At 41.2% G+C, this 16,795-nt stretch overlaps 1 protein-coding gene across 1 annotated transcript in view; it reads right to left on the bottom strand.

The window, feature by feature from the left end:
- Positions 1 to 16,795, bottom strand: part of SETDB2 (SET domain bifurcated histone lysine methyltransferase 2) — a 92,488-nt gene that overhangs the window by 22,519 nt on the left and 53,174 nt on the right. The window contains exons 19-25 of the mRNA XM_074984245.1: positions 15,254 to 15,336; positions 11,575 to 11,657; positions 11,393 to 11,468; positions 10,466 to 10,598; positions 4,892 to 4,999; positions 4,145 to 4,278; positions 423 to 469 (exon numbers count right to left, since the gene is read on the bottom strand). Of these exons, the coding sequence (XP_074840346.1) occupies positions 423 to 469; positions 4,145 to 4,278; positions 4,892 to 4,999; positions 10,466 to 10,598; positions 11,393 to 11,468; positions 11,575 to 11,657; positions 15,254 to 15,336 (664 nt within the window). The remainder of the gene's footprint in view (positions 1 to 422; positions 470 to 4,144; positions 4,279 to 4,891; positions 5,000 to 10,465; positions 10,599 to 11,392; positions 11,469 to 11,574; positions 11,658 to 15,253; positions 15,337 to 16,795) is intronic.

A 16,795-nucleotide genomic window follows, 5' to 3' on the forward strand; every position in this document is an offset into this window, starting at 1 on the left:
GGTAAGAAGCACTTGTGAAACTGTGGAATATTTTTAAAACAAAGCACTTAAGTCAGATGCAGGTGCCAGCCATCTTTCTAAAAAACGTGACCCTGTCACTACAGGAGCCATAAACATAAGTTATAATGTTAACTACGGCCAGATTGTCAGCTCATGAAAAGCAATGTAGTTCTAGTGAAAAATACTGTCCACGGTGTTTATATTTTACAGTTTTAAAGTTTATCTGGAAAAGCTCAGGGCAACTGTTAAATACAAAAATACTCAAGTAAAATTTGTTGAGTTTCCGTTGCATGTATATCAGTTGAACCATTACTGCAAGATTAGGAAGAGGAGCAACCCTGACTTTGTTCAGATGAATTAGCGACCCACTGCAAATAATGTAGAATGCAGATTTTAAAAATAAGCCATTAAAAAAAACTCACCATAATGATTGGTCCTTTTGCCTGGGTCATGGTTTGGACAGAATACTCTAAAATATTGGTTCAATTTTGAGACAGACAGACAGACAGACAGAGAATTAATTAGTATGTAAACAATGTTATCCTGATTTTGATTTTAAAGATATTTTCCCTCTTTTCATCAGCACCTATACTAATGATACAAAAAAATTTGAACACAAAATTGAACCTGTTTAAAATGGATGTTTCCAAATTTCCTCCTCAGTCATGAGCCTTACAGCTGGCACTTTTATAAACCACACTCCTGTAACTTTATTTGTAGAATTTGACTAGACTCAAATGCTATTATGGCACAGTTTTGAACTAACAGGCAAATCACCATGTTCTCTTGCGACACACCCCTGCCCATTGCATAGGCAGAGTACTAACATTTGTTTAAACCATTAATTCCTTTTTATCTGAATTAGAGAGGTCAGCAATGGTAGGAAAAAAAATGTCCCTCCTGTCCCCAGCTGCTTCAGATTTTAGAAGGGCAACATGGATCTATTATAAGAGCTCAAAGGATGGGTACTCTAAATATTAATGGTATTTACCAGAATGTGGAGAATACATAACAGATGCTTTCCTGAAGAACAAGAACAACTGCCTTCCATTTATAGAACGTCTTTCTCCCAGTGCACTTTTCAAACTGTATTACAATGTTAGAGTTACAGCTGAAATGGCCTATTTTCAGGAGCACAGAAATAAGTGCATGTTTCGAAGAAACTGTTATAAAAAAAATAAAGGTGCAGAAAAGTACAGTGCATTTCCTAATTTTTTTTTAGACATAGTCCACAAAGGTCCACATTTTGTTCTTTTATATAAAAAAGGCCTACTTTTGTATGTGCAACTAGGGTGACTGTTCATTTTCTCATACAAATACCAGCTGTGTGCACACTCGGTAATTAAATCTAGAAAGCTAGGTAGGGAACTGCCCATTAAAATAATTTGCCTTATTTATACCACAACATTCTATTTTTAATTGCCCACAGCCCTATATGGTTCTTTCCTAATTAATATGTGTAAATTGTATTTTAAAACATGTCAACACATTTTACTAGCCAATTCAAATAATAATCCCTCCATACTTTATCATCCTCGTTACCCTCTTCTAGAGCATTCCCAATCCTTCAGTACTGTTTCTACAAAAAGCACCCCAAGTTATGTTAAATTCTCCAGTTGTTTTCTTTAAACAGTGCCATAATGACCACTTCTCATTTATGATCTGTACCACTTTCCTAATCACACTGGTCATCAAGCTGATGATTTTAAGTTCTAAATTCTCATCAGAGTCATATCCACTTAATATGTTATCCCTTTTGACACAAGCCTCATTACTTTATATTTTTTCCCCTCATGTCCAACTGCATGTGTTGTCAACCCACGCTCACAGTTTTTCATGTCTCTAATTTCTTCCCTCCCGTCTTGGGCAACGGTTGGCCCTCCTAGGTTTGTGTCAACTACAAACTTATGCACCCTGCCACATGTCTCTTTAGGTGCATCACTGATGCATAATTAGGGCCCTGCCAAATTCATAGGGGATTTTTGGTCAATTTCTTGGCTGGGGGTGTGAAATTAGTCAAATTCACATTTTCAGACTTTTACATCTGAAATTTCATGGCATTGTAATCACAGGTGTTCCATCCTAAAATACAGTCAGGATAGGTGGGTTGCAAAGCTACCATGGGAGGGCTGTGTTACTGCCTCCCTTACTTCTGCCCCGATGCTGGCAGGGGCACTGCATTCAGAATGGGTTGTCAGAGAGGAAGGTTGCCAGCCAGGCGTACAGCTCTAAAGCCGCTACCAGGAGCGCAGAAGTGGGGATTGCAAGGATGTTGTGGGGCGGGTGTGTGTGTGTGTGTGTGTGTGTGTGTGTGTGTCCTGTCCCTCCCCATCGCCAGCTGACACGAGCAGCTGGAGCCCTGTGCAGTTTGGAGCTCCTTGCTGCATGCTTTCATGGAGGAGATAAGATTTCATGGCCCGTGATGCATTTTCCACAGCAAAGATTTTGATAGGGCTCTACGTAAAATGCAAAGAGCTGTTTAGTTCAGAGCAGGCTGAGCAAGCAACTGTTGTGAGAACTGATCTATACTGATGTTATCATTCTTGGCCTTCTGGCCACTGACGAAGAAATTTGCTATCAACGCTATGCTATTCAATTTACACGAGTTTAATGGGCTAATATACTAACACCTGAAAGTCTTTTTCATTTTTAATTTTTTTTCCTCATTGTGTCTCCTCACAGAAGTTAATTAATCAAATTCTAAGCACACCTACCTCTTTATTAGTCTGGAGCTGTCTTCTTAATTTTTAACAGCTGTTCAATGATAGATTTTTATGATGCACAAACAGAATCCTGAAATCTTTTTTTTTTTTGTTTGTTTTTTTTGGGAACAACGTATTTTTTCGTCCAACCTCTAAAGCCTACAGCATCAAATCATGTTTTGTCTTCTGCTCTCAAAATGTTTTTCTTTTAGGCTACTCTCCTTGGTCAGCCCCAAAGATTCTAAACCTCTTTTCTCCAAACTACCAACACTGTCTATGGCGGTACTGTTACAAAATTCTAGTGCATGCCTCTAAAACCATTGGGAAGCACTCAGAAGACTTGTCCAAAGCTAGTTCAGTTCTGCTGGTCTTCAGAATGCACAAGAAATATGAAAAGTTCTTTTGTGTGGGGACCCAAAGGTTTCCACTATCATTCCAGATGCTCAACCAGAGGACAAAAAATATAAAAACCTATCTAAATTAAATGATTGCTTAGAGCGTGCCAACGTCCATGTACCGAGGCTATTCACTAAAGCCCATGAACCAAGAGGAAATCTGAATTTGAGAGAGAGACCAACTCTCTATCTTGTGGGGCAGAAAACTTTGTCTTTACTGAACAGATGGCTAATGAAAACTCTGTCAATTTTAGCACCATAGTCATTCAGGATTCTCAGACTCATCGATACGGTCACAGGACAGCTGATCCTTTAAAGAGAGAAGGCTCAGGAACGAAGGGCAGGGGGAATTTCCTGTCTCTGTGAAGGGTGTAATGGAGGCAGGCTGGAGAGAACCCCAGGGAGGCGATTAGCTCCTCAGTGAGGTCCTGACATAGGGCCTATAAAAAGCAAGGAAACCCCTGACAGAAGCTCCCCAGATGCTCCTTCGTGGGGAGGGCAGGCAGTGGGAAAACCTGCTAAAGAAGTCCTCCAGGGAATAAGTTCAACCTAAGGTGCAAAGAAGGAACTCTGCAGTGTCTCGGAATAAAGAGGTGCAGAGCAGGGAACTTCAACGTAGTGTGAAGGAGCAGAAGGAAGATTTGTCTGGTGATTTATTTGCATTTTTGAATTGGACTCTTGTTACCCAGGAAGAAGACAGAACTTAAATATGGACTGGCTGGGCTGTGGAACACAGACTCACAACGAGGCCCAACAAGTTATGGTAAATGGGTACTGGAGCAGCACCACAAACTGACATATGGGTATAGTACTGCAGTGAATTGAACCATCTATATATTCTTGTCTTTAAATGGCATTTCCCTCCCCCCAACATTGCAGTACTAGATAAGAACATTTTCTCTACAGCTCTCAAATATGGTGGCATGAGAACTTTTTGGTGGGACATGTACATAAATGTTTTCAACATTTAAAAAGAAAAAAAGTTAACCTCTTTTCTGACAACGACACCAAAACCTACAAACAATTAGAAAATGGTTTGTTAAATACCGGTAAATTCCTTGCCCTCCATCAGTTTCTAATGCTGCATCATCACACAGCGCACAAAAGTAGTGATAACTCCTGCGACAGTTCTTTATCTCACATCCCACAGTGGCTCCTTTTTTGCGACAGAAGTTGCACATCTACAATAGAGGGTGTGTTTTCAGTGGGCATATGCATTTTGCACTTAATAATTAAAATCGTATACTTGAGAGTAGGTATCTTCATCAATGAACATGCTTAAGTGTTTAACTCTCAGTCTCTCTCCCCTCTTCATCATGCAAACTCACTCTTCCAAATCCAAACTCAATTCATTTTTCAAACCAAACTTTCTATTATTCTCTCTGCTCTCACACAATTGTATTTAAATCAGCTAATATTCTTCGAAGTGACCCACTGACAGTCACAGTATCGTCTCACTCTACAAAGTATAGAGATATTGGGTACAATGTGCAAAACTGCTTGGGATTTAGGACTAAGTCTTACTGAAAGACAACAGGATTTTAAAAGCTCCTCTTAAACAAAAATGCTCATACACTTTAGGTTCCACCAAGTGCAGAATCAGATTGATGTTTCTGATCTTTAAATTATGCTGATCCTTGGTGAGTCAGAATGACTGGGTTCTTTGTATGCATTTTATTTAAGCTTTTACGTTACAAGGTTATATAAAAGCCATAAACAGACTTCACAGTCTAACAAGCTGCAGCTGTTATCACAAATTATAAACAAGAAACTATTTGAAAGAAATTGCTTTACCAGCCGCTTTCCTCTCCTGATTTCACTCTGAACTGAGGCCACATCAAACCTTGTATCCTGATTCTCTGGGTTATGCTCTTCGGATTCTACAAAGCCCGAGGAATATAACTGTAAACAAAACAAATGACAGCAGTACTTAACAGTGAGTCAGTCAGTGAGAAACTGATGTATCAAGAAGTAATGACATATACTTTAGAAAGTAGACGGGGTTTCCATTCAGTTTCAGGCATGAGAACTATGAACTCTGGAAAAAAAAATCAGCATTTTTGTTCACCCCACAAAGCAGTGAGGTCCTAATGGAGCAAATTTGTATTTCTTCTTTTGTAACGGACATTGTCCAGTATTAAGCAGGGGAAACTGCTTAGCTTTTCCACTCTCCTACAAACCAGCATCAGTGGTACTAAACTCCACTTCAAGTTTAAGGAGATTCTTACAGGAAAGCTTCACAAAGGAAGCTATCATCCTATGCCAATTAGTCCATCCCAGCTGAGCAGGTCTGAGAGACAATGGGAACTTTCAGGAGGTCATCATGGTTGGAAATTACAACAGGATTAAAATTGGCCAAGAAAAGTAGTGGGTTGTTGGAGAAGCAATGTAAAAAGGTTGAAGAGTGACTGTAAAAATACAGCAGAAATGTATGTATGAGTACTTGGTTGATGTACTGGACTATGACATTAGTAGGGATAAGTTAATTATTAACTGAATATGAGGTTTATAAGAACACAAATGGAGGTTAGGTCCATCAGTGGCAATTAGCTAGAACAGGTAGGACTGGTGTCCCTAGCCTCTGTTTGTCAGAGGTTGGAAATGGATGACAGGAGAGGGATCACTTCCATAGGCTCATAGAACAACAGAGCTGGAAGAGGCCTAAAAAAGCCACTGAGTCCAGCCCCCGGCCCTAAGCAGGACCAAACCCATCAGATCAGCCCTGCCAGGGCTTTGTCAAGGTGAGACTTAAACATCTCCAGGGATGAAAACAAAAAGCAGTCAAGTAGCACTTTAAAGACTAGCAAAATAGTTTATTAGGTGAGCTTTCATGGGACAGACCCACTTCTTCAGACCATAGCCAGACCAAGACATGGGTCTGTCCCACGAAAGCTCACCTAATAAACTATTTTGCTAGTCTTTAAAGTGCTACTTGACTGCTTTTTGTTTTGATAGTGTATAGACTAGCACAGCTTACTCTCTGTTACTATCTCCAGGGATGGAGACTCCACTGCTTCCCTGGGTAGACCATTCCAATGCTTCACCAACCTCCTACTGAAGAAGTTTTTTCCTAATGTTCAACCTGGACCTTTCCAACTGCAACTTGAGACCATTGTTCCATGTTCTGTTCACAGCGGTCATGGATGGCAGCCTCTCTCCAGCCTCTTTGCAACCTCCCTTCAGTAAGTTGAAGGCTGTTATCAAGTCCCGTCTCAGTCTTCTCTTCTGCAGACTAAATAGTCCCAATTCCCTCAACCTTTCTTCATAAGTCATATGCTCCAGCCCCCTAATTATTTTGGTCGCCCTCCGCTGGACCCTATCCAGTGTATCCACATCCTTCCTATAATGGGGGGGCCCAGAACTGGACACAGTACTCCAGATGCAGCCTCACCAAAGCTGAATAAAGAGGAATAATCACTTCTCTGGCTCTACTAGCAATGCTCCTCTTGATGCAACCTAATATGCCACTAGCTTTCTTGGCTACAACAGCACACTGTTGACTCATGTCCAGCTTCTCATCCACTACAACTCCCAGGTCCTTTTCTGCAAAACTACTACTGAGCCAGTCAGACCCCAGCCTGTAACAATGCTTGGGATTCTTCCGGTCCAAGTGCAGGACTCTGCACTTGTCCTTATTGAACCTCATCAGATTCCTTGCAGCCCAGTCTTCCAATTTGTCTAAGTCAGTCTGGACCCTGTCCCTACCCTCCAGCATATCTACCTCTCCCCCTAGCTTAGCATCATCCGCAAACTTGCTGAGCGTGCAATCCAACCCTTCATCCACGTCACTGATAAATATGTTGAACAGAACAGGACCCAGAACCGAACCTTGGAGCACTCCACTAGAAACCAACTGCCATCCCAACTTTGAGCCGTTGATCACTACCTGCTGGGCCCAACCTTCAAGCCAGCTTTCTATCCATCTTACTGTCCATTTATCCAATCCACATTCCTTTAACTTCCTGACAAGAATATTGTGGGAGACCATATCAAAAGCTTTGCTAAAGTCAAGATAAATCACATCCATTGATATTCCCCCTATCCACAGAGCCAGTTATCTCATCATAGAAACTAATCAGATTGGTCAGGCATGACTTGCCCTTCATGAATCCATGCTGACTATTCCTGATCACTCTCCCCTCCTCCAAGTGCCTCAAAATGACTTCCTTGAGGAGTCCCTCCATGATTTTTCCAGGGACTGATGTAAGACTGACCGGCCTATAGCTCCCTGCATCATCCTTCTTCCCTTTTTTAAAGATGGGCACTACATTTGCCTTTTTCCAATCATCCAGGATCTCTCCCGATCTCCACAACTTTTCAAAGATAACCCCCAAGGGCTTGTCAACAACATACGCCAACTCCCTCAGAACCCTAGGACGAATTAGTACTGGGCCCATCGATTTATGTACATTTAGCTTTTTTAGATAGCTCCTAACCTGTTCTTTCCCCACCAAAGGCTGTCCACCTTCATCCCACAATGCATCAGTTATTGTATTAGTCCGGGAGCTGTCTCTGTCCATGAAGACAGAGGCAAAGAAAGCATTAAGTACTTCAGCTTTCTCTACATCATCTGTCACTAAGTTACCGCCCCATGCCCTCTCTCATCACCTTCTTCTTGGTAACATGCCTGTAGAAACTTTTCTTGTTGTCCTTCACATTCCTCACTTTCACCTTCCTGATAACTGCCCTACTTTCTCGAGCTATACATTTATATCCCTCCCTAGACATCTGTCCAAGTTTCCACTTTTTGTAAGCTCCCTTTCTGTGCCTAAGTTTTCCAAGGATTTCCCCATTAAGCCCGTTAGGTCTCCTGCCATATTTACTTCTCTTGCTGCGCATCGGGACAGTTTCTTTCTGTGCCTTCAATAGGGCTTCCTTTGATAATCACCTGTTCTGTTCACTTCCCGGAGGCATCTGGCACTCTCAGAAGACAAGATACTGGGCTAGATCGACCTTTGGTCTGACCCAGTATGGCCATTCTTATGTGCTTTACATAAATGACCATATTTAAAACAAAACCTACCCCCAAAATTGTTACTTAAAAACACTTAATAAATTTACAAGACAACACAAAGCTTGGCCAGCTAAAGGAATAAGAACATATAATTAGAAATAAGAAGCCACTTAATATATGTTCCAATGGAGGTCAGAGAGATTAGTGTGGCTGTGACAACGTTGCTAAACCAACACTGGCTTGCTTTCAAGAATCTGAATGTTTGAAACCTATTAACACTGTAAAATGAAAAATAAAAGTAATCAAAATTAATAAAAATACAAACAAATTCAATAAGAGCTGATCTATAAAAATGGAGGAATAAAAGAGGAACAAAGGATTTGTGACTTATGAGATACATAATAAAAGAAAATTTCCAGCATTCATCCTGTATGATGGATAGCTCAGTGGTTTGAGCATTGGCCTGCTAAACCCACAGTTGTGAGCCCAATCCTTGAGAAGGCCATTTAGGGATCTGGGGCAAATAGACTTTTTGGGGAAAAAAAAAAATTAGTCCTGCCAGGGGACTGGACTCAATGACCTTCCAAGGTCCCCTCCAGCTCTATGAAATGTGTATTTCCAGATATAATAATAGGTATCTTATATGCTACAATAAGAAGGTATAACTATGCTTATAGCAAGGAAACACCTTGCTTGACAGCAACGATGGCACCTTTTAACTCAAAAGATCTCCCTTCTGTGAGTTTAAAACCATACCTGTATATTTAATGATAATTTTTTCATATTACTTTTCTCCAGATATTGTCGCAAAATAAACAACTTTAATAAGAGAGGTCTCATTAGACACTACAAAATAGTTCGCTATATACCAAAGACAGAGCCAAATTCTGCCCTTCATTACACCTATATGAGGACAGACTGATGTCCAGAATTTTTATTGAAGGTGCTGATGTGAAAAAAGGAAAGAGCCCACCTTAACTTTCAGATTTCAGGGTAAGATTGAATGGCTAGCAGACAGAAGACATTTTATTTGCAAACAGAATCACGATAAACCTAGAACCTGCCACCAATATTTTTACATAGCTAATTTTTAACTGAAACCACACTTAATTATTCCTTATATTTACGATGCCCACAGAAAGCTGCCATCTTGCCACTTTCATCATGCAAATTATGAGCCTGATCCTGCAAAGGCTTGGGACACTGCAAGGAGTCCTACTCATTTAGTTCAAATCAAGATTACTCACACTACCTTAAATGTAGCACATGCATAAGTCTTTGCAGGATCAGCCCAGGGACTGAAAGCACCTGCTTTGCTCTTCAAAATCATTGGAAGTCACAGGGTTGCAAAATTATTGCAAAACAAATTCATTTTTGTTCCGAATTCTAGTTATCTACTGTTAATGCAATTTCTATAGTTTCTAAATTAAACAAGGGCTAATCAAAATGTTGAACTTGTCTTGAACTCTGAAGCTGTTTGATGGTGGGGAAGCAGAAGAAATTAGTAGCAAAACAGGTATGTTCATTCCTGCTTTTTTGGTCTCCTTCCTTCTACTTCCTACTCAGATCTGGGGCCCAATTCAGCATTGTCCTGCAACGTACCTAGCTAGTTATATCAGTGAAAATTGGATGTTAAATATTAATATTTTAACATAACAACACTTCACAGTCATTTTGCACTCGTCTAAAGTGACTATACAAAGAGCAACGCAGTGGTGAATTGGCTAGTTTTTCCCTCTTTCTACTTTCCATCTTGATTCCTGCATTCTTCTTATTCTGTTCCAGCTCAATGCACCAACCATTTGGATAATTAAATAAATAAATAAAAACTCTCTGAATCTGTAATCAATGGCATTCCAGAAGACCATGAAATTGTAGATCATTCCCTGCATTTTGAAAGAGAGGGAATTAGTTCCATTTTCTTCTAGAGCAGTGGCTCGCAACCTTTCCAGAATACTGTACCCCTTTCAGGAGTCTGATTTGTCTTCTGTATCTCCAAGTTTCATCTCACTTGAAAACTGCTTCTTTATAAAATCAGACATAAAAATGCAAGTGTCACAGCACACTATTACTGAAAAATTGCTTACTTTTTCCATTTTACTGTATAATTATAAAATAAATCAACTGAAATATAAATATTGTACTTATATTTCAGTGTATGATGTACAGCCATATAAACAAGTCATTGTCTGTATGAAATTTTACTATGTACTGACTTTGCTAGAAACTAGACAAATATCTAGATGAGTTAATGTACCCCTGAAAAACCTGTGCATACCTTCAGGGATCTGCCTAACCCTGGTTGAGAAACACTGTTCTAATGTAGATAATTACGTACAATGTCCATAATCTCTTTGAAATATTTCCTCTTGGTACTTGATTCCTTTCATAAGTTAAGAAAAAAAATATCTCACCAAACAATCTTGATGAACTGCAAGATTTTGCTTTTCTGCTATGTACATTATGGCACACTCTTCATCTGCTGGACAAAATGCACACTTTCTTTTCACCATCTTCTCCATTATCTGGCTGTCACCTGGAGAGAGACTGTTGAACAAAACATTAAATTCTACCAGGTGGAAGGAGCAGGGAAAGTATAGCTGGTAAGGGCCCTCAACATTTCCAGAACTAGCTGCTATTCTACTTGCATTCAGTTGACTTTGTGCCCAGCCAGTCTAGCAATGATTGACTGACATCAGTAAAACCTGCTGAGACAAAAGCGGAATAGAAGCTAACCGCTAGGGTTCTACAAATTGGGAATAGAGGAATAAGAACTAGGATTTTTTCTTGGAAAGTCACTGGTGGGAGGAAGGGATTAATATGAAAACCTCCAAACTTGCTCAGCAATATAGGGATCACTGAAGAACATTCCATGCAGACACCAACTACCTGGTATGGGCTGGTGAGTCACCTCACGTGCGGTGAAGCATATTTAGTTTAGAAGATACTAGTCTCCTGATATCAGCACCTCAAGCTTGTTCTTGCACACATCTGACGGCCACTGCATAAAAGTAGTTTAAATAAGCTAAGTAGTACCTCCAGCTCCCACAAATATTCTTCTTGAGTTCACAGGAAAGAAGAAGGGAACGTTGTTTCCTTAACAATAAGGGATTATAGTGAAGAGATTTACAAATAAATTGGGGAAGGAAAAAATAGGAAGGTGAGATTAGAGAATGGGTCCTCTCAATAACAGCTGGAAGCTAGAGGTCTGCAACCTTCATCAAAGTCAGCACCACTCTGGGCAACACCCTATACACGTACATCAGAAAAATATGAAATCCCTGGTTTTGCTACAAAAACCCACTAATCTCTTTTTCTGTTTCAATTCTCCCAACACTTTCCTCATCATCCTCTTCTGCCCTCCCACATTGTCTTCCTTTTTCTTGTCTGGCAGCTGCAGTAAGTTTTCAAGGTCATCTGCAAATTAAAATCATAATTCAAATTCATTTAATACTATTTGCCCAGTGCCCAACAGGGCCCAGGTTAGAGGTTCATTCAATACAACAGTAATATAAAATGTTACTTCTTCTGTTGTCATGCAAGTCCCCAACACTCAGATCCTCAGCAACTGCTAGTTCCCACGAGGTGTGATGTTCAAGATGCTCTCTGCAGGTGATGTCACATTAGAGAACACTGGAGCCTACCACCTGCAAAGATAAAGAAAACCCTGTTTTTCTAGGATTGTGTGGATTTAAAAGCTTATTTTTATTACATGACATAGATGAAGCATAGTCAAATACAGCATGAGAGACACAAATGCCTAAATTCAAATCCCAGCTGTTGACACTCATTCCTTTTGTGACCATGGACAAGTAATTTAGGCTCATTTTTCCTATCTGTAAAAGGAAGACAGCACTGTCCACTGGAGAGAGCACTTGGATCTATCTGGTTAGTTGGCTCTACCTGTGTGGGCCAGTTACAGGATCTAGTTCTCAGAGACAAAGCTCTCTGGGGAGAGTTTGTCTTCTTAACAGGCCTACAGAGCACACAGAATGCTGTTCAACATTAGCTAAATAACAGCACTACTTCCACTTTGCTAAGGATTATGATGATGAAAATCCTACAAAATGCTAAATATGATTTGTTAATCTATAGGCTGAAAAGAACTTTACAATAATGTAAAATAAAACTGCAGAATAACAATGAGGACAGCTTTCTTGTCGTTATTCATACATAGCACTAGGAATCAGGAAACTGGAGTTCTTTTTCTGGCTCTTACACAGACTTACTGTCTGATTCATTTATTGGTGATAATTATACCTCCAGGGGTACAGACAGGATCAATTAAACAAACAAATTGGTCAGATTCAGCAAAAGGAAATAAAGCTGCTCTGCAAGGAGTACTACCCCCAAGGACCCTTTTAAAAATATTTCCTGTATTTACTTTAAAACCAGTTGTTCCTATTTTTGATGGGTTTTTTTCTCTGTTAACTTCAAAATACCCCAAATGGGAGTTTGCCTGAAGGTACAGAAGTGGGTATCAGAGTACATGAATGGGAGGAACACATCTCATGGAAGCAACTAGAGGCAAGTGATCACTCTTAGCTCTGGCTGTTTCTCCCTTTATCTTATGTTTCTCCTCTCCAGCCGCTGCTCCCCTGATGTGTGGTCTGGAAGGGGTGCTCTGTGCATAGGCCAAAGATCTCCAATCCATCCAGTTCCAGCGAAGGAACTAGGATGGAAATAACAGTCACTGTTGCTCCTCCAAACTCCATTAAGAAGTGGAAGACAATTTACATGGCTCAATACAAGCAGTCTGAACACACCCTCCTGATCTGTCCTCTGCTCACCTCCCAACTGCTATGAGAATGATACTGTTTACAAGGCAAACCATTACATTTGTATATTAACTTATTTTAGTAAATGAAAAATAACAACATAATCTGATGATGAGTGGGTGTCTCCTCTGGGTTTGATCCCCAGAGAATACAAGTCTAACAACTCTCAGTTTCATGACATGACTTTAGTTCAATTGCAAAATAGATTAAAAGATTTCAAGGCCAGAAAGGATCACTGTGACCATTCTGGCCTGATCTCCTGTAAAACACAAACCAAAGAGCTTCTGCCAAATAATTCCTATAGCACGTCTTTTAGAAGCTTATTGTAAGGTATATTTTCTAATTCCTTACTCATTCTGATGGCCTTTCTCTGAACAGTCTCCAACTGTCCTTGAATTGTGGGCACCAGAAATAGAAACAGTATTCTAGCAGCGGTCGCCTCAATCTACTCTGTATTTGAGATGGTTTGGCTGTCTGTTCAAAAACTCCTCCTAAACAGAAAGAGCTAGGATCACCAAATTTGGTACGCCATTTCCTCTTATAATAACTTATAGCAAGGTAACGGTTTGGTTGTGCCAGGAAAATGGGATGAGCCTGGAATGGGATTGCTTCTTATAAAACCAGGCAGGAGAGAGAGAGAGAAAATCACCAGGCAGATGAAAGGGTCTGGATGGGGGCGTTCCCCCGGCCACGTTCCCTGCCTGGGATTATCCCCGCCCCAAGCCTTCCACTCTCAAAAAACCCTTTAAGGCAGCCGGGGGGCAGGAGCAAACTGCAGCTCACCCCACCTCAATTTATACAGGGACATTGCTGGCTGCTCCCTTTTGTCAGAGAGCTAGGAAAAGCGCACAGCTTGTTGCATTCCTCACTCACACAGGGGGCAGATGAACCTGGACCTGCTCCCCCTCTTCCCCGCGCGTGCCCACTGGAGCTGCAGTGGCCATGGAGAGGTGCTTCTCCCCTGGCCCCAAACTGCTGCAGTGAGAAAGGATGGAGGTAGTCCTGTCCCTCAGGAGCATTCTCCTTACTGAACCTCTCATTCCTAGTCCCATTCCAGAGTAATGATGAATTTTTTTTTTGGACAAATAAAATTTCAATCGAGTGAAGGACCTGAGCAATGCTGGGTAAATCTTCTAGTACCAAACAGAGAGAGAAAATAATGCCTTTACTCCTACTCAAGATTACCCTGTTATAAATCCCAGGATTTCATTAGCTTCTTTGGTCACAGTGTTATCATTACCATACAATGAGTTTATATTATGTTTTCCCTTCAAAAAACAAACCAAATATTTATTGGACACTTCTGCCTTTTCTACATTATTATGGAAAATTTTACCATTTCCATCTAATAATGGACCAACACCATTGTGAGATTTCTTTTTATTCCTAATAGATTTTAAAAACTTCTTGGCATAGTCCTTATAAGACAAAGATTTCTCTTTGCGTTCCTCTGGTTCACTTATAGATTTTTTTTATAATGCCTAACTTCAGATTTATATTCATTATTATCAACTTTTCCTGTCTTGTTTATACATAACATCCTTCACTTCTCTAAATCAAGTTGTTTTTTTAACTAGCATGGGCTTCTTGCTCAGTTGTGGGATTATGGCTTTTGGAGTATACAGTAAAGTGTACTTAAATGATTCCCAATTATAATTCAGATTTTTCTGATTAAATTCTTCCTCCTAACTTCCAATTATTTTTATCTTTGTATCAGTCTGGCCTTTATTCTGCTTGCACAATAAATAGTTGATCAAGCCACCATCATTACTACCTGGCCTACCATTAATGTTTAGTTCTTTGATCAGTTCCTCTTTAACTGTTAGGACAAGATCTAACAAAGAATTCCCCCCCATGCAGGCTGCAGTACTTTTTGTTAGGAAACTGTCATCTATAATGCTCAGAAAACCGAAGGACATTTTTTTTACTCCCACCAGAAGACCTCCAGCATATGTTACTCAAATTGAATCCCCCTAATTGTGCACTCCCGCTCCATATCATGGACAGATCCATAAGGAATTGACCATCCTGTTCTTTATTATGGCCTTGTGTCTTTAGCTGGTGTCTACTAACATCCCACCTCGTGCTTTATCTGTTAGGACTCTGATCCATTATCACTTTCTTCTGAGTTAACAGTGACATACAAATAGGTAAAAATACCATTTTTATATTGCTTGTCATTCTCCTTCCCCGTTTGCCCACTTAATACTTCCAAAATCTTATAAATATTGATTTTAACATTCCAATTATGCAAATCACTCCACCAAGTTTCAGTAACATTGACTGAATTTATGCTCAAGTATAAGCAATTCCAGATCTTCATTTGTTCACAAATCTTCTAGGATTGGTGGATCTGCAATTCAATTGTCCTTTGGTTCTTTCTCAGCGTAACAATTTCTGTGTTAAGAGCTCATATCTTCTAACCTTTTACCCTCCCCTTTTGCTATTAATTCAATTCTATCTTGACCAGTGTAGTCAGTCTGAAACTGAGAAGTTCGGTGCCTCTTCTAACAGGGAGAAAACCAACAACTTATGCTCTGAAATTCCCCAGTTCAATACTATGTGTTGGCCAAGATGCTGGCTGTCAACGCTAATGCAGTATTCTCTATTTCTTTACTATTTCATATTTTCAAGTGTAGCTACATAGATACCAAAATACCGGCAGCTCCCTTTTACCATGGGACTTTTGAATGCTGTAATAGAGGCCTGAGAGAAAACATATGAAAATCACTCAGAACATGAAGATAATGTCATGGCTTGCTAGTTCAAGAGAGGAACAGAAACTGATCAACAAAAGTGAAACTGACTCTGCACCATCTGCTATTGATTTGCACAAACAAATGGAAGCGGGAAAAAATACAAGGAAAGTTGGGGGTTTTTTCTGTTCTATTCCAGTTTTGATCACTTCCTATGTCATTTGTAGTCAAAAAGTGAATCAATGTCTTACAGACTCTGTGTGGTTTTGAACTGTGTTTCCATGCTGCAGGTGTGAAAATCCCTACCTGCCTAGACATTCAGCTATTTGTTTTAAACAAGTATGTGAAATATCAGGCCCCATCAACTGCATCATCACAGTAAGAGAGTATATCTGGGAGAAGAGCAGGATTTCCAAGCTGGTGAGTGCCAAGCACTCTAACACCGCCATGTGGCAGGCACCATGGAAATGGACAGGGCTCCGCTGGGGCTAAAGTGATGGCCAAGGTAAGAGGAGCATTGTGGCACCTGGCAAAGGGTGTTATGGAGCACAGTTAGAGGAGCAGGCTGTGGCGATTGTTGAGGGGTAGCATGGAGCATGGCAAGGGGCACGTTATGGTGCACGGTGAGATGTTGCAGCACCTATCAAGGCTGCATCATGGCACACGGCAGGGATTAGAAAGGTGCCGGGAGCACGTTGTGTCACAAGTATCACCCTGGCACCCTCCAACCTCAGCCAGTCCCTGCCTAGCTGGGTGGAGATACTCTGGGGGCGGCAGGGGCCTGTGGGAAGAGGCTGACTTGGACCAGGTTCCCCTGACGTAGTGGTAGGTCAGTCAGCACATCCCCACCCCACCTGAGGCCAGCCAGGAGCTGCAGCCCAGCCTGCCCCTTACTAGGGAACCCCCTCCCCTATCAGTCCCACCGTTCAGCGGGCAGCAGGGGCGGAACGGCCCATTCGTTGCAGCCGTGGGGGAGGTGGGACACAGTCATTCCCGAGGTGGCGCACACCGAGGCGCAGGAGGGCACAGCCCGGCTCTCGCCCCCCACCCCAATGGTACTTACCGTGGGCGGGAGGGGACAATGATTCGCCGCCTGAGCTGCTGCTTCTACCTCAACCCAGGGCAGGATCCTCGAAACTCCCGAAAGGTGGGGGAGGGGCCAGCAAACGGGCGTGTCCGGCTGGGAGAGTGTTGGAAGGCCCCGGCTCGCTACCCAGAACTGAGCATGTACGAGCCAGCTGCGCATGCTCACTAACCGTCGCCGAAGCCG

This window comes from Carettochelys insculpta, chromosome 1 (genome assembly GCF_033958435.1).
Source record: "Carettochelys insculpta isolate YL-2023 chromosome 1, ASM3395843v1, whole genome shotgun sequence".
NCBI lineage: Eukaryota > Metazoa > Chordata > Testudines > Carettochelyidae > Carettochelys > Carettochelys insculpta.